Raw genomic sequence first — 19,164 nt, forward strand, 5'->3', positions numbered from 1 at the left:
GAACTGTGCGGTGCATGTTTCGAGCTTCTTGTCCTAACCTGACTTTGCAATTTGTTGCTGTTGCTAAAATAATGCACGATTAATGCTCAACTACTTCTGTGAAGACAGGTTTCACTTTGGTGTTATATCAATTCTTACAGAGAACGATCAGCCACATTTTTCAAGCTAGCAGACAATCGCTCAGTTCTTGCCAGCGCTGCTCCGAGCCGCGCTCATTCTTACGTGGAAAGAAACTGCCGCTCTCATTGCTCTATTTTTCTTTATTTTTTAAATCAGATTTACTTTTATGCATAGTGGCACTGCGGAACCTTGTTTACGAGTCGCCGCGGTAGCATTGTGCATTGTCTGGCATTCGTGATGCTTTCAGGAGACGTTAAAGCAGTGATCTTTGCATGAGAAGTGAAGGCCGTGGTGAAAGTTCAGTCACCAAATCGAACGCGAATCTAGCAGTGGAGGTATAAAAAAAATAATCGAGCTTTTAATCACTTCAAAGGGAAGTAGTAAGTTAATAATAGGTGTGTTACGTCCATACATGTGTCATAAGACATACTATCATCACTTTACGGATGGGCACATCATTACACGCGCGCGCGCACGCACACCCACAGAAACACACACACACACACACACACACACACACACACACACACACACACACACACACACACACACACACACACACACACACACACACACACACACGCACGCACACACAAACGCCCAAACACACACGCACGCACGCGCAAGGACACGCACACACACACATACACACAAACGCACACGCATACACACACACACGCACACGGGCGTCTACGCTAAAATAAAATTATTATTGTGCAATGTATAGAAAGCCCGAAACCGCCCTTACAAAGCGCTGAAATATTATTAGCATTTAGTTCAACTTTGTTGCTTTAAAATTTGGTTACCTTATTATGACTAACTTTGCAATGAACAAGAGTTAGTGTGAATTAACTTTACACGATATTCGGCTGCTTGCATTTGTGTGCTTCGCTTGAGAGGAGGTCACTATATTCTCAGACTATAAGTAAATTTATTTAGATCATGTTTGCAATTAAAAAAACTTGACTTCTTTTTTTTTTTGTAAAGCATGCTCTGCCACAGCTTGTGTGCTTATGTAACAAAGCCAAACTTGAAAAACAAACGCATGATATGACAGAAGTTATAAAGGTAAAGAAACCAAGTTAGGATAAGTTCATCTACTGGTTGTCGCTAGGATTATTGCACTGGATTGGTAATGACGTTGGTACACTAGGCACACGTTAGCACCAAATTTTCTTTTGGTGATTCTGCTGTTAAGCTCCGACCCAACGACCACAACGTAGAAGAAGCAGACGAAGGTCATCACTCATGTCGTCCATGCTGTGAGGTGGTGGCAAACCAGAAGCGCAGTCCTCACCCTTGCAGTGCGTGTCAACCTCGCGCGTGGTATGCGGTGGAGCCCACCTTTCAATGACGTCTCCATCACGCGACATTGGAATTCACATTGTTTCACAACTTCTGAATTGTCGCCATCATTACTGCTCCTGCTGCTTTCACGAAGCTCCGACAGGAAGCCCATGCATTGCTGAGAATGAATTATGAGGGCCAAGGGAAATCAGGGGCTACAACTCCGGCATGTATAGGAGAGGATGGTGCGTAATGGTGGGGGCTGTCATATCTCCGAGTCTCTGATGCACTGCGAGATCCAAAGAAACAAAGCCACAGAAGTAATCTTAAGCGTTCGTTCTTGTGGCACAAGGTTTGAGCACTACAGTGAAAGCTTTTGTTAGGGTTAAATGACAGCCTGATTAAACAGATGAAATGAGCTGCGTTCATATACTTCTGTCTTCAAGAAACAATACGAAAATGGAACAAGGGAGACGGCATACCAAATCTGGAGTTAGACAGCGAGGCGAAAACAGTGAACTCGTAACAAAGACGGCCTTTTCTTGCAACTCGACACGTGAGAACAGACGTCTTTGTGAAAAGCACTAAGCGGAACCCTGACATGTCACGATACCCACCAATTTCAGTGTTATACAGCTCAGCCATACACCACTCTAAACCACATTCTACTTGCCCCCCCCCCCCCCCTCCAAACAGTTTTCATTCTAATTTTTTTTTTCGTGCTAGAACCCTAGAACTGTGCTCTGAGAATGCTGACGTAGTTAGCATTTTTTTTTCAAGAGCAAAAATGATAGAAATTCGTCGTTGGTTGCGAGCAAAAAATCATCACGTTTGCGTGACCGAAAAATTGAACAACTTCAGCGATGGAAAAATTTAAAAACATGCAGATAAAATTAATAATAAAAAATTCTGAGTCTTAGTGAGGAGAAACCAGAGTAGTTTGCGTGGCAAGGGAGTGTTTTATCACACAGCCATGCCTTTGCTTGTGAGTACAGTGAAAATAACTTCCTCTGCTTAGAAATGCAGTGAAAGTAGCTTGCGTGCTTTACAAACACGCGTGTCCTGTATAGATGCTTCACAATACAGCTTAAAATTTCGTAGTAATCATGCGTGGTGCAACCGTACAATTTCATCGGTTGCTAGAACATGGAATTATCATAATTTACTTCATTGATTGTAGCCAGCCAACGACTACAAAATGCACACACGGTAATGCACCTGTAAAGCCACGTAGTTAGTACATAGAAAGTTTTGTTTATTTATTTATTTATTTATTTATTTATTCATTTATTTATTTATTTATTTATTTATTTATTTATGATACCTTACAAGCTCAATGAGAGCATTGAGTAAGGGGGGTACAAACTTCAAAGAGTAATAGGGCGGTCATCAATAACATGGAATACACAGAAAATAACACAACATCGTGACAAAGCGTGTCTAGTCACTGACACTCAAACAAATGTAATACGCGAATGTTTACCGATATGCAGAAAGCTTGAATAACAAGAAATTTAAGGTACATGAACGAAACACAATAAAGAAATTCGGAAGGCGTAGATATAGAATTCCAGTGAGCAGCAACGACAGTGCAACGGCGGTTCGAAGAGATTTCACACAATAAGTGTTTGAAATACAAACTAGGAACACAATATTGTTATGATGTTCAACTCTTAAAGGAGCATTTTAAGGGTCCCCCATTGTTTTTGCGGGATGCTCTGTGTTACGGCGCTTTAGTGGACCTTTAGTAGAGTTTAGAACGATTTCTCTGCATATATGTTTTTTTTTTCTCGTAGATGATTCATCTTTAGTGGAGCAGTGGTCGGTAGTGGGGCTTGTCCAATTTTTCTACGTCACAAGCACAACTGACGTGGTTTTCTGGTGCTTTTGGTGTTTAACTGCTGACCCGCACGTCGCGGAATTCATTCGCGGTCATGGTGGTCGTGCTTACGATTGAGGCGAAAAATGCCTGAGGCCCCTGTTCTTAGATTTAGATGAAGGCTGAAAAAAATTCGGCGGCTCAAAATTTCTGGAGTGTTTTATTGCAGTGCCTCTCCTAACCCTATCGTAGTCTTGGGAAGTAAAACGCAGACAATTATTGTGGTGGCAACTGCTCGGGCTAGGGACAACCTGCCTACGTTCATCCCCTTTGCCTGGAAAGGCACAGCTTCTCTCGAAAAAAGTACGGAGTTTACCAAACATTTGGTCAATGTAACGTCAACATAGAAGCGTTGACCCAGTTTTTTTTGCTGATACACTGCGTCAATTGTGGATGTTTTTATAATATCAAAAGAAGAAGACACCATCCTTGTCAATCTGTGCAAGAGTGTCATGCTGGTCATGTTGTAATTTATTTTTTTATTTTATTTAGAAATACTGTCAACCCTCTATTGAGGGTCATTACAGGAAAGGTACGACACACTGTACAAACAAATTGGGGATATAACTATACATCTCCCAATGATAAACCAGGTATACATATATACGAACCCGTGAAAGCTCTTCATTTCAAACAAGAAACACACACCCTGATTCGCAATGCAACAAATAACAATCGCAATAATATTTACAATAAATCACATAAACGTAAATCAAGTAAATGCACAAAGTCATTAACATCAGCCGCATTTACTATGTTACTCGGTAACCCATTCCAATCTTCAATGACATCGGGGAAAAAAGTATGACGGTACGCCTTCGTTCGTGCAAAATAAGGGTGCAGTACTCGTGTATGGTTTGCCCTCTCGCTTCGTTTCCCAGGTTGTTCTATGTAGTCATTTCTGTTAATCTTAAACTCACCCATGGAAAGCAGGGTGAGTTGGTTTGAGGACATCATCGAGGTTGGTTTGAGTATATATTTTATGCACATGCACTCTTGAGAGTTGAACTAACCTGAGATACATACTTCGTGTGCTTCCTTCAATAGACTAAGAGCTGAGTTAATGCACCCGTTTGTCGTCTCGATTTTCGTTTTTCTTCTATTGTGTGCGTACCAAAACGTTTTCAATTCTGGTCACGTTGGTTCAGCATATTTGAAACGCGTGTTTAAGAATAAAGTGGTTAACAATTTAGAGTACTTGGTACTCTACTGTGGGAGAGTATAAAGCCGTCCCGTGGAATTCACACTTTATGAGAGAAACAGCTGCCAGAGGGAGAGAATACACAGACAGAGGGTGCCTTCGAAGGAACTCGTGAATATCTTTCGTGGTACATCACGTGCGGCAATGTCGGCCGTGTTTCGCATCTCATCCCATTCAGACACATGCTCCTTCTTTTCCGAATCGCCACCACACCAAGTTTATTTTTTCTCACTTCTATGAAAGTTTCGCACTTCTATGCTTGAGGACGCGAATTTAGTTTACGCCAGTCTGCGGCTGCAATTATATGGGTGCGAAATGCAAGGACCCCTTTGCGTTTGTTATGTGCGCGTCATAGAACTCCAAGTGATCACAGTTAATGTTCAGTTTCCCGCCACTCCTTGCCTTGTAAACTATCTAGTTATGGTTAGTGAGACTCCGTACATTATTATCGCACTACGCCATACCTTTTCCCGAGTTAGAAACGAGAAGGCTGGATCGAATCTGCAATCTGTGCGTAGTTTCCTTGCATTTATAATACAGTAATTAGGCCTAAATGCCCTAACTATGCCTAAATAATGTAAATGGGATTCCTCGACGATTGCCGAAGCAGTCCTCGTTATAATATTTACGAGGCTTACGAAGCTGAGCCACCTCGCGTGCCACTAAGCTCAATGAGACAAGGCAGGGACTTGTGCCACCATAAACTACTAAAGCAACGAGGCAACGAATTAAGCACCTATAAATGTGAATCAAACTAAGGAAGCTGAAGAAAGCTACAGAGATGGAACAGAAGATTTAAACACGGAAGTGGAACTGTACAGATAGAGTCCGTTGGTGGCCTCGAGTGAAGCGCAGCTATATGTCCGTGCCCATGAATAATGCACATTTTTCATGGAGGGTTATTCGTAGCAGGCCTTTAGGTACACTACGGTTTGTAGTTATACAGACCCAGGGAAAACTTCGGTGGCAACTGCAAAGACAGGGCAACTGGAAGCGGGTGTTTCGCTGTCTTCGAAGTTCACCGTCGTGCCGCTTTACGTACTCTTTTTTATTCATACGTTTGATCGTTTGTGGAATTTAGAACTGCTGTTCCATGTCGGCTGGTATGCTTGCGTTCCCGAGTGACTTGTAGGATATGTGCTTGCGCCGTAGAGATGATTTAGAAGTAAGCTGTTAAACTAAGTACGCTTTAGGTTATTGACGCAAGTGTAATATGGTACTTGTCCTAGAGAATGAAGTGTTGTACACACAACGTCTAAGTGCAAAATAGTTAATCATGCGCGGTTCTTTATGTCTAACGGCATAGCTTTTATATTTGCCATCGGTTCGTGATGTATGAAGAGAAACAATTATCATGATGAAATGACACGTTCTCTCTCTCTCACACACTATCTTCTTCTTGTAATTACCCCCCAGAACTCTCGCACTGTTTTTTCAGTGTGAATTACATTAACTTTGATGCGTGAGAGAAAAATTACAGAGAGAGGAAAGAGCGTGGAATAAACGTGAAAATAGAAAAATTCTCCACAAGGGTTTTTATTTTTCGAGAGGTGGTATTCGGGCCCACTCGCGCACATCGCCTCGTATCAGTCATATTTGGCCTGAACCATTAGTGGCACGCACTACTCTCGTAAATATACGCTCGCTAAACCTGTATAACGCAGATGACTAAGAAGTATACGGCAAGTCAAGCACTTGCTGCCTGAGAAAAAAAAATCGGTCTTTTTTATATTTGGCGGAGTTATCTCTCGGTGTTATACGTTGCAGCATAAGTGCCAAAACACACAATAAAGACAATGGAAGCTGGAAAGGCCTCATGAGTCCGGAATTAAGTGAAGGTAAAAATTAGAGGCGTCCCTTATTATTTGCTGAGGTGCGTGGTAGTGTCCCTAGTGTAATCCTTGGGTTAACCTTGGTTTACATGCTACCGAAGTGGATCTCTGAGGCCGCGTCGAAAGAAGAGTGTGGTTGACATATGCTCCAAAACGTGCCGCAGTAAAGGTCAGCTGTACAAAAAAAAAAAAACACCCGCTTTTTAGATGTGCTCTTTGAACTAGTTTTTTTTATAGTTATTGCTCTAGTTAATTGGCTCTCATCGTCTGCTGCACCAGTTGTCACAGCGGTGCGAAAGATCATCTGCTCTTTCAGTGAACTCTTCGAAGTAATTTTCAATAATTATTGTGGTCGTTGATTTGTTCTCATCATAAGTGAAGCTATCATCACGTGTTAATTATGTTACGGTTATTTCAACGAGAGTCATTGACTTTGAACAATTCATATTTTTTTGCACCATTTTCGGCGAATATTGAGAAAAGCGGAAGTGCTCAGTTGGAACTGTTTCAAAAAGCAACGAATAGTTTCACTGATTGTTCGTGCCCATGAGAAAGACAAAAGAAAGCATGAAGAGGGATCCTATGTCATTGAATAAAAGGCGTGGGATATACTTGAAAAAAAAAAGAGACTACTTTCTTGCTTCATGTATTTCACGTCTTCCACGACATTCTCAAGCTCCGAGATATTTCTTACAGTCTTAACAGCATTTTTCCATCCGTTATACATATTTAGTGGGTAATGATGGTTTTTATTTTGCCATTTTTTATTGCGCTGATAATTTTAAGATTTATTTTTACGTTTCAAGTTCATGTTACGCTACAAGAGTTCCCGAATCACTTGAAATAACGAGATCATTAGAGGATAATCTTGACAAGGCCTCCATAACCATCTCAGGTCCTAGCGAAACGCTCATAGTCTCTATCGCGGCCTCTCGTTTAAATGGCTCCGCTTTGGCGTCGAGCACTCTTTTCATCCTTAAGCACACCCATCCGTTACGGCGTTGTTGACAGCCGGAGGCGGTACTCAAGTTTAAGGATTCTTACGATTGAGCAGACGCAAATTTCAAAACCACGAGATGGGGTGATCGTTATTTTTGAAAGCCTAGCGATTCCAGGTTGCATAAGCGGTCCTAGAATAGGGTAACGCAAGGTGTTCGCTTGATCAAAAAGAAAGAAAAAAATTGTTATCATTCCTTTTTTATATTCACACATCATTTTGTGGTGTGTGTTGATTTCTGTTGCAATTACTGTGACGCGACCACTTAGAGGTGGCTGTCGCGTATGGCGGCGCGTTCTTCCACTTCCAAATCTATCAGTCAAAACCGATGTTTAACAGAGCGGAGAAATCGTGCACTGCTTACCCGATATCGCAGAAAACTTATTTTCTTTAATGGGGACCACCAAACATAAAAACCAAACATAAATCGTTGCGAGTAGCACGAAATTGCTTCTTTTTTATATTGCATGCAATGCAAAGAGATTTTTTTCTTTTGAATTTGTTCAAAAGGAACAAGGGGGGTGGTGGGGTTGACTGGAGAAACTAGGCTCAAAATTCGCTCCCCGCTCTCACGTAGAACCATGCGAAAAGCTAAGCACACGTGTTCTGTGATTACTCTGTAATTTGTGTGAGCGTTATCAAGTACGAGGCACGTTAGCACTCCAAGCAATATCTTTTTATCTCCGTGCACAAAAGTCTTCATTTGCAACGAAGCAAAGCAATTCGGTGTTACGTGTTAATGAAGCTATACGACGAGGAGGTGACACGCACGAAGTAAAAAAATGAATCGCAAAATGCTAAGCAAAATTTACTTTCAACGCTATCTTCACAGAGCAAGACTCAAAAACCTGTTGTTTCGGCATATTTTTTTTGTCTCTATTAGTAACGCTCTACCAAATCATCGAACTATAACCATCCCAACTCGCTCAAATGTCTGCTCTTCCACTGTAATAGTTCAGTATGACGCAAACTACCAGCTCCCACATGTGCAGCGAAATGCCGGCAATCTCAATGTGGCAACTTCCCCATCGGTGCTTAGCTATCACCACTGAAGAAGCTATACACGCAAAATGGAAAGTAACGTGTTAGGTGCTTACTTGAGTGCGTCGAGCTGCCGTGCGCTCGACGCAAATGTGTTCCCCCAACGCGAAACGTAGTTGCTTTGCTTGCTTGTACGACGAGTGAGAACGAAAGACGCAGGAGTCATCGTAAGTTGGTGCCATTACCGGCAGCCGTACCAATCACTTACTTGGCTTAAGGCATCGTTTTCATTCTTACAACTGCGCTGAAACGATCTTTTTTTCATAAATTTGTCTCATTATTATCATGCGCTGCTCTTTTGATGTGTGATTCGTCAGACTAGCGGGTTGGAATTGCAAGCCATAAGATGGAACAAGCTGCGTAGTGGACGTCTTTCAGCGAAAGGAACGAATAAATGGCACAGAAGATGGCTCTCTAAATGAAACTCGTCAAAGAGTTGGGAAGAAATACGTTTGCGTTAAACTAAAGTACCAATAAGGGCTATCTTCCTTGGATATAAGTGGTATTCATTCTCCAGAGAAAACAAAAAAGGGGGGTTAAGGCAGCGGAAAATATATGAGCAGGTTCGGGCAATGCTTTTCTGCAAAATTATTGATTGACTTTGTTACGACAGATTTTAACAGTGATTCTCAGCCATTCGTGTTTCCGCGACTGCACATGGGTTGGTGGAAGTGAAAAGTACCTCTTCAGTTAGAGAACAGGGAAGGCTGATCGTAAATGAACACGACATGCCGCGCAAAATATGTGTATTATATTCCTTCTTGGCTAAAATTAGTCACAGTAAACTGCCTTCTCATTCTGGTCCCAGCAGTGGCCTCAGGAGCGCAGGGATGCCAAGGAGCAGAATAACACTGTTCAAGACTCGTCATCATGGCTACTAGCATCGCTAACACTCATTTACTGCCTCATTATCCTCTCCCCACGTGTAGGGTAGCAAACTGGACTTAATATAGTTAACCTCCCTACCTTTTTGACATTCTTTTCTTTCTCTCTCTCTCCTCGTTTAAGTGCGCATATATACAATATTAGGGGGACGAGAGATGACCATCGTTGTAGCTCAGTTGACAAAGCTTCGAACGCGTTTTAGGTGTCAGGTCTGTTCCCGGCTAGCGTTGTGGTATCCTTTTGTCCACTTTTATTTAATCATGTTTAATCGTCTTTACTACAAAAAAAAAACATACCCTATAATTCCTTGGCTGCCTTGATTTTAAATTCTAATAATACTGTGCATGACCTTCAAACCGGGTCCTTAAAAATTTCTCTTCCTTCGTATTTACTACATTGTAACACGACATTTATTGTTATGTGGGGGCCAACTTTTGGTAGAAAATTTTTGGAAAAAAGTACTCGCGTTTACACTCCAGTAAAAAAGATACAAACATTTCGTTGGAAGAAGATGGCGCTTTTCGGGGAAAGGTGCAAGATAAATTACTACGCTGTCAAGTCTTCTCAGTGAACTCTCACCCTCACAGGTCTCGTGTGACTCGGTCATTTTTAGGCATTAATCTTAATGTTGTTAATGTCTGGATCACTGTTTTTTTTTCTATGCTGAACAGTTAAAACTTGAAGAAAAATTCTATTACAAAAACTGCTTCGACAGATGAAATTGAATTTGTTGCTTCTAGTGTTTTTTTTTTTTTCATTTGGTGTTACTATACCTTGTTTTAGCCACAGGAGCGGTTTCGACGCTGTAGATAATCGCCTATGAGAGATTGCAAGAGTTCAATGCTTAGCGTCACTTAGTAAAGTTTCCTTTTGCAACGTTCTGTTGTTGAAATACATGTACATGTATATGTAGATTTAGTCGTTTTCCTATAGGTTTTCTTTTTATTATACGAGCTTTTGTCACTAACACGCAGTGTCAAAATGATTCATTTCAAGCAATTTACTTCAGCAAGTGAATTCAATTATTTGAAAAGCACCCTCCTGTTTATGGCTACTCTCCCAAAGTGTGTAGTGCGAAGTCTCTCAGGAATAACGGTGATGACGACGACAACAACGAATTCTCAGCTTTCCCCTTCATTGAACGAATCCGGGCTCATTCCATTTTGCCGCCACACTGCGCTCCTAGAATCGGCGGCCGCTACGCGGCGCCCTGTAACTCTCTTCCTGCCTCTTAAATTCCATCAATCCAGAGCTCCAAAAACGGGTTCACGCCTGCGCACATGCGGCGAGTGCGCACTCCCCTTCGCCGAGTCTCCCCCACTCCACTTGTTTCGCAGAACCTTGCACCTCAGCCGCCTCGCTTCTTTCTTCGCTCTTTCTCTCTCCCTCATTCTATCTCTCTGTCACACTTCTCCATCCAACCTCGTGTCTTCTCTTGGACCCGGCGTTGCGTTGAACGATTGGCCGCAACCGCGGAGAGCGCAGTCGGCTCTCCTGTGCTTCAGTCGCTCGATGCCGCCGCTGCTTCGTACCAGCGGCTCCACATGCTGTATCGCGGTCTCCCTGTCAAATCTCGTATCAGTGATGCTCCCCCAGTAGTTAAAAAGACTGTGGCTTATTCGTCGTTTAAGACTGAGTGGCGGAAGCTTTGCTGATTAAAAAAAAAAACCAGCGAGCTTGACTGTTTACCCACCGTTCGCTTTATTGCGTCTGTCAACAGGCGACTGTCATCTATGCGTCGTCTGCTACACACTCTGATTCAAGTTGTCTACTGCTTTGTGTGTGCGTGTGTGCCTTCAAAGCCTGCTCTGCCGGGTTGGCTACTGATTGCTTCTTCGCTCACCTGCGTTTGTCACCTGTTGTCACTGGTATGACGCAGCCTTCCCTTAGTTTGACTGTCAAGTGCGGACGAGAGTTGTAATATTTGGTGTGCTCCTATGTGAATCGCTTTGCCTTCTTTCAAAAGCTAGATGACACATCACCACACGTGATCTTGCACTATCTTAAAGTAGCAGCGAAGGCCATATTGCTTCATTGCGTGTCACATAACGTTGCGTAACCCCTTCACCCCCCCCCCCCCCCCACCGTGCAAGTCATTAAACAGTGTCGCTTTCGCCATCAATCGACTGAAGCACAAAATTAACTCTTCGTGACATTTTCTTGTTTTCTTTTTATTGACAAATCCTGATAGTTCGTTCACAGCCGCAACGCTGGGTAACAGCGACAAGTGTTTTCGGTGAAACGTGCGTGTCTCTTCACATTGATCCACATTCGCGCATCATCTCATCGGTGTGAGACAATGGTTGACTTCAATGCTTTCCGACAAGCGTTTGGATTTACGCCTATGCTTGTGCTATCTGGGTTGCTCTTCATATGCCAGGATGGCCACGCCAAAAGAGGTGAGTTGCCTGACAACACTCTGTAGCATTCATTCACGCTTACGACTTGATTTGCAACATTTGGTTTCTAGTTTTAGCCGAATGCCTAATTAATGGTGTTCGTGATAGGAGTGACACAATAAAAATTACACCATCTTCAAACTTTGCAGAAGGCCTGTATTCAAGGACTCCTTGTTTTTAGATGCCGGTAATTTTTTTGAAGTGAAAATCATTCCCACTTCAGTGAGCCTGTATATCTATGAACGTGTCACGTTTTTTGCGTAAGAAATTATTTGCCACCATCCCACTGCTTTCTTTTTTTTTTCTGAAAAAAATCGTCGCATTTAAAAACATATAAGTGCGCCATATTTCCCAGCAAACCAGACTTTCTGTGCGTTAGATTACCGGCAAGCAACAATGACAGCCGTAATATACCTGAATCTTTGATCCCCATCGCGTAAGGCTCTAATAATTACACCTATAATTGTAAAATCTGAAAAGAAATACTTACATCTATAATCGTAAAATCTGAAAAGAAGTCGTGTGAATTTGACAAATGCCTACGTAACTTCACATGTTTCTGGCACTAATCGGCAGCAGTTGCGCTTCAATTCGTTGGTCCAAGTCATCACCGCTGCACTCAAAGTCTGCAATTTATATGTCCTTACTGTCATGTGTATAGCAATGGCTACAGTACAAAGACGACCCGTTTTGCGACTACCCCCCGTAGGGCTACCCGCACACCACTACTACTGCCACAATTTCGTCTCCGATCGACTGAGAAGGTCTGAACGAAACCCCACCTTTACCAAGCAGCAGCGACTCTTCTCAATGCCGACGTGCAGGGTGATATTGAGAATGCTACGCCACAGCAAGCCTGGGGAGGACGAGAAAGCTTTTTAGTGTGTTGTACTCCTCCTTTTTGCTTCTTGCTGCCCCAGCAACCTCCGGTGATGACGGCGCGGATGACGAGTGGGAGTGGGAAGACAGAATGACCAGATGCAATGACATTACAAAACATTATAGATTACACAGGGGCATAATCCCGCCCCTCACCCAAAGTTAACAAAAAGACAGTCTGTCGAATGGCGGCAGTTACAAACTTGGACGTATCCGAATCCTGTACTCTCGCACATTATACATCCCGATATATACAAAACGGACAGGTGCAAGTGTTGTGACTCCAGAGCCACTCTGGGGCATATGTTGTGGGAATGTAGAGGGATTAGTGACCATAACGAGTATACGGCCCCTGATGACAGCCTTCCCGCGCGCTGGGAAGCCGCAATGCTCAGCCCCGTCTTCGAGCATGAGATGGGGGCCGTCCAGCGGGCCGAGAAAGTGGCCATGATTCAAGGACTCCTGGCCGTAACCTAGGCTGGGCCATTGGCCCACCCCACCAACTCGCCGGACTCAGAATAAAGTTCTTTCCTCCTCCTCTTGCCAGTGGCTCTCGGCAACCAAGCTTACTTACTATTGTTGACACGCTCGTATACTTTTGATGTATTTTTTTTTGTAAATATGCCTTTCATGTATTTACAGGAGGCGCCTCCTATCAGCTTCTCCGAAGCTTCGGGGCCCCCTGCTGTGATAGGCTAACCAAATTACTCAATTTAACGGTACTGTTAAACTTCACTAAACATGAAATTCGTTGCTTTCTTTCTTGTGTGGTATAAAACCACGAAATATTGTCGATAGATTTGTTCAGACGCGCGTACCTTTCCTAGAAAAGAGTGTAAGCTTCGGCATAAACCGTCATGATTTTTGCAGGTATTCAGTACCAGATCAAAGAGTCGCTGCGTAACATAAATTGATGGCAATGACCAGGAACTTAGTTAAGCAGTGCCAATGACGTCAAGGAAGGCGTCGTCGACAAGAATTTTTTGCCATTCCGTCAGGTACACTTTGCGGAGGTCAATATTTTTATTTACGTCTGGCGTTCGCCTGGCAGCGCCTTTTTTTTTTCACCTTGCTTGCTAATGCTGCGAAAATTACAGGCGGCGAAAAATACAAATGAGCAAGGGAAAGAGTCTTGCGGAATGAAAAAAAAAAGTCAGGGTGTAGTGAGGGACTTTCTATGTGCGGAGAGATAATGAAGCATAGAAAATAAATTAGTCGCCACATTTACGATTCACATTGAATATAAGCAACTAAACTCCGTCAATGTTATCTAATTTCACGTACGCGCCGCAGAGAGCGCCAGTTGTGACTGCTTCCAGAATATCTACACATATGGAAGTCTTATGTGCACTGGTTGCCGTTAAAAGCGGCTACAAAAAGGACTAATTATTATCAATTGTTAAGACCGTAAAACTCGTAATAGAACTGCCGGATAATTCATATAACTGTACGAGTGTTATCCTTCCGTTTTTTTTTTTTTCACATTTTCCACACGCTCTAGCCATGTTTACGGTGGTGAAAACAGGGCGCGGGAGCGAGTTCTTTTTTTTTTCCTCCTGATCCTCCCTGAGCGGGAAAAGAAATACGCAAAACCGAAAATTATAACCCGGTCACGAACGTGACAAACAACTGCCTTTGAAAGCTGCCTCTGCAATGGCAGCGTCAGCCTTCAACTTGCGATGCCTTTCTAGTCCTGTAAAGAGGTAAGTCTGCGAACAGCTTTCGACGTAGGTGCCCGTAAAATAAAGGGGCACGGATACCGGCCTTCGCTGGCTCCCGTTCAAACTGGGAGCTATGGCGAAAATAGGCTGCTACCGCTCGTTTGAAGGTCCAGTTCCTAAAACAAAGCAAAAACGCTAAAAGCAATCGCGGGTTGTTTTGTAGTCAGAACCCAAGCCTCACTGTGGTTGAGAGAATACGTTTTTGGGCAGTCGCTTCCACGCTGCACGCATTGTTTGCATATTTATTCGTTGATGCATATAACCTTGCTTACGGCCTTACAGATCATACGTATGGTAAACTTGTTTCTATCAAAAAGTCATACAAGAGTGCTTCTGTATTTGTACATCACTCAGATGAATCCGCTGTGAAGGAGACGTGCTTAACACCGCAAGAGCTCAGGCAGCAGAGCTGCTGAGCGGTTACGTTGTTCACTCCAGTCTTGCAGAATGATGGAGATCTTCGCGTTTCAACTCAAAGAATGTTGATTAACATCGTGTACAGGTAAGAGCTATAGGCTGACCTGATATATTGTAGTGAAGTCGTTGCACTTTTGACATGTAAAGTGTTTCGACGTGTGACCGTGGTAACGCGCACGCTATTTGCTGGTCTAACTGTTGCCTCCTTTCTTTTTAGTTAAAGTCCTTTGGAGTATGATGTGCCCAATTTCTGTGCACATATGCGTTTGTGATGATGACAGTTTTCTCGTAGGCCGCAAGCATGTGTCCTCGTGTTTTCTTTTTCGGTACCCAGAGCAATTGATAGTAATAACAAAATAATAGTAATAATAATGTAATATTAATAATAGTGCTTGTATTTTCTATGACACATACACTAACTTACTTATTAATATGCAAGGAGGACAACAAAGTTGTTTTATAGAGTTTGATAATCTTTGGTTCTATTCGCAAGGTGCCCCTTAAGTATATCCCAATACGTAAGAAGCAAAAGGTTTTCTCCCGCAATAGTTCCTGTAGCTTCCGATTGAACGTTTATGACGCTTTATTACATGAAAAACTCTTGTTCCTTAGGAACTTCAGAGTTCTGCGAGTCCACTGACCGCACACCTTTAACACCTTTTAACCGTCCTTACCTTGACCGTGGTTTGCTTCGTTCTTCTAACTCACCCACCCCAGGAACGAAGCTCTCGCAATCTTCCAGCTAAACCATTCCTCGCATTCCTAGAATGAGCATTCTTATCCAATCGAAATTGCTTCACACTTTACTGCTTTCGTTAAAGGCAAAGCCAGGGAGTGGGGGTTATAGGTGGTTCAATCCTCTCCAAATCTTGTAGCATTGCTACACTGGCCGAGTCAAAACGGCTTCGCGTGCCCATACAAGAGCCTTGCGGCTCATGCTCAAGGTGAAATTATTTCACACAGTGCACAGCTGGCGTTACGGTAGAGGCTTAGAAGCTCCTGGAGTGACATGTCACAACTGCGCTGTAGCTTGTCTCACTTGACCTTACTGATTATTCTGTCGGTCCGTTCATCTGTCTGTCTGTCTGTCTGTCTGTCTGTCTGTCTGTCTGTCTATCTATCTATCTATCTGTGTCTGTCTGTGTCTGTCTGTTTGTCTGTGTCTGTCTGTCTGTCTGTGTGTCTGTCTGTCTGTCTTTCTGTCTGTCTTTCTGTCTGTCTGTGTCTGTCTGTCTGTGTCTGTCTGCCTGTCTGTGTCTGTCTGTCTGTGTCTGTCTGTCTGTGTCTTTCTGTGTCTGTCTCTGTCTGTCTGTCTGTGTCTGTCTGCCTGTCTGTGTCTGTCTGTCTGTCTGTCTCTCTGTCTGTGTGTCTGTCTCTCTGTGCATCCGTCTCTCTGTCTGTCTGTTTCTGGCTGTCCCTCTGTCTGTGTCTGTTTTTCTGTGTCTGTCTGTGTCTGTCTGCCAGTCTGTGTCTGTCTGCCTGTCTGTGTCTGTCTGTGTCTGTCTGTCTGTGTCTGGCTGTCTGTGTCGTTCTGTCTGTCTGTGTCTTTTTGTGCCTGTCTGTGTCTGTCTGTCTGTCTGTGTCGTTCTGTGTCTCTCTGACCTTGTCTGTCTGTCTGTCTGTCTGTCTGTGTCTGTCTGTTTGTCTGTGTCTGTCTGTGCGTCCGTCTGTCTGTCTCTGTCTGTGTGTTTCTGTCTGTCCGTCTGTCTGTGTCTGTCTGTCTGTGTCTGTCTGTCTGTGTCTGTCTGTGTGTTTCTGTCTGTCTGTGTCTGTCTGTTTGTGTCTGGCTGTCTGTGTCGTTCTGTGTGTCTGTGTGTGTCTGTCTGTCTGTGTCGTTCTGTGTCTGTCTGTCTGTGTCGTTCTGTGTCTGTCTGTCTGTGTCTGTCTGTCTGTCTGTGTCTGTCTGTCTTTCTGTGTCTGTCTGTCGGTGTCTGTCTGTCTGTCTGTGTCTGTCTGTCTGTCTGTCTGTGTCTGTCTGTGTCTGTCTATCGGTCTGTCTGTCTGTCTGTGTCTGTCTTTCTGTGTCTGTCCGTCTGTGTGTGTCTGTCTGTGTCTGTCTGTCTGTCTGTCTGTCCTTCGATACGTCCATAAAAAGCTCATGCTGCGTATATGCTGGCATAGCTGAGCTAAGCCGCTGCTAATTTGTCAATTTTTCTTGTGTATATACACACACACATACATATTCATGCACAAACAGACACAAAGTATGGTTCAACGTCCTCTCCCCTTCCCCCGAAAGACATTTCCGCTAAGCCCTGGTCTATGCGCTGCAAAGCATAGCACAACCAGAGCGTATAAGGGAGCTACGCTAACACACTAAATTGTTAAAAAAAAGTCCGTGGGCTCACTAGAATTCACAGACAGGGGTGGGTAGAGTGGTAAAAGCGTATAGGGCGAGGGTGTAACGGTCACTGGCAGGCACCAGGACAGTGAGCGATTGAGTTCCGGCTTCCCAAGTGAAGTTTTCATCGACTGCGCAACGCGACGCACGTGCTTCGCTTACGGAACGTTTGATTCTGCAGTAGACGGCAGCCCCACTTCGACAGCTTTAACGAAAAGCCAACGCGTGCAGCGACGGACCCTGAATACAGTTTGCGAGCACTGCCTCTTGAAAACCTGTGGTTCTGAGAATTGGTGCTTCGTTGCAGAGGAGTTTAGAGTTCTCTGAACTAGGGCTATTCTCAGTGTGAAGCACTGCTAACCGCACCGTCTTCTTCCGCATGCTTGCGCTCACGACTTCTTTTTGTTGTTCCGCACTTCTTTGTGTGTGTTTTTTTAATTCTCGTTTTTTTATCCGGCAGCTGCCATTCAAGCCGCATAAGCGTGCGTGTTTTTATTGTTCAGTGTGTCAGTAAAGTGAACATCTATTGCATACCTAGGTGTATTCTCCGCTCTAGAGGTGTTTTTCTGTCATCTTTGGGCAAATACTGCGATTGTACCGAGCACTTCACGCCGTGTAGTATGGAGATGCATGCACAGCTTGATCTCCGTTACGCTAACTTAGGTGTGAGGCCTAGTTATTGAAAATAGGCCGTAGTAAACAGCGAAACCTTGTTCAATGAGCCCAAGAGATGGCAGGCATGCGGCCACCTTGAATAAGGAAGCCGCCCACTAAGACGCACAGTCCGCTTACTCGGCAATAACTATTTGTTCTCTCTCTCTTTGGTAATATAATATTCTGGTAATATTGTTATCATTCAGAGCAGCGCTTCGTTCTAGGTATATATTTTTAAATCACGCATTAGTCTCAAAGAGCTTGATGGGTGTTTCGTGCTTCGTATGTCCAAGCAGCCATTGATATATAATATCATGCCCTCGTGCTTCATTACCGGAAATCAATTAGCCGATGATGCAGCCCGCTCAGCCCATGAAGAAACCCGTGTAGTCCCGATTCCTCTATCAAGGAATGATGCAGCAAGACAACTTTACCTGCTGGCTCGAGATCTCACACGCACGTTCTGGTCGTCTACCAGCTTCCAAAGGTGTCAATTTTATGAACTGGATCCTTCGCTCAAGCTAAAGCTACCATCACAACTTTCCCGCTCCGATGCGACACTGTTATGCCGCCTTTGGTTGGGTGTTGCATTCACAAAGGTGTACTCCTTTCGCATTGGTATGGCAGACACTCCTACATGCGACTACTGCGGAGATGAAGAGACCATCGAACACGTACTGTGCAGCTGCGCTTGCTACGACACACAGCGATGCCAGCTACGGATGGTTTTGAATCGACTTGACCCCGGACCATTTTGTGTGCAGAAGATACTAGGACCTTGGGCATCTGCCTCAGTTGCGCAGAAAGCAACTAAAGCACTGCTACTTTACCTTAAGTCAACAAACCTAAGCGACCGCCTGTAAACTTTGTGTGCTCCCCGAGTGTGCTCGTGATTGTGTGGACCTTCTCATCTTTCTGCAACCTCTTTTCTCCCCTTTATCCCTTCCCCAGTGCAGGGTAGCAAACCGGATGTGCGTCTGGTTAACCTCCCTGCCTTTCCTTGCATCTTTATCTCTCTCTCTCTCTCGTGCTTCGTAAATACGGGGGCTTATATTGGTGTGTTCAAATGATCTAAGTTGTGTAGAAGCTGGGAGACCTTCGCTGATTGATTTGAATTCAATAAAAGGGCTCCTGGGTGATATAGTCGTTACCGTGTTAGGCTGCTTGCATGAAGGAATGTGGTGCGATGCCAATCGCGGTGGTAGCCTTTCCGGATGAAAGCGATACACTAGAACTGCACTGTGTCGTGCAATGTCAGCGCACGTTAAGAAACACCCGATAGATGGAACTTCAGGAGTATTCTACTGCAACGCGCTAGAAGACCGGGTACTCTGTGATGTCGCTGCACGCTATAAACATCAAATATGTGTAATTTGAGAAGTCTTCCAATGCGACGTTTTTCATAAGGGTGTCGTTGTTTTCACGCATAACGCACAGATAATATTACAAACGCGTTGTTTTGAAAGCACGCAGCCTCAGAAATGCCGGAGATAATGATGCAATCTTGAAAA

General features: G+C 43.8%; 1 protein-coding gene across 1 annotated transcript in view; it reads left to right on the forward strand.

The window, feature by feature from the left end:
• Positions 1–11,507: 11,507 nt before the first annotated feature.
• The window catches only part of LOC119163684 (uncharacterized), a 356,800-nt gene continuing 349,143 nt past the window's right edge, over positions 11,508–19,164 (forward strand). The window contains exon 1 of the mRNA XM_075873440.1: positions 11,508–11,641. Within this exon, the coding sequence (XP_075729555.1) occupies positions 11,542–11,641 (100 nt within the window). The 5' untranslated portion in view covers positions 11,508–11,541. The remainder of the gene's footprint in view (positions 11,642–19,164) is intronic.

Source organism: Rhipicephalus microplus, chromosome 9 (assembly GCF_043290135.1).
Source record: "Rhipicephalus microplus isolate Deutch F79 chromosome 9, USDA_Rmic, whole genome shotgun sequence".
NCBI lineage: Eukaryota > Metazoa > Arthropoda > Arachnida > Ixodida > Ixodidae > Rhipicephalus > Rhipicephalus microplus.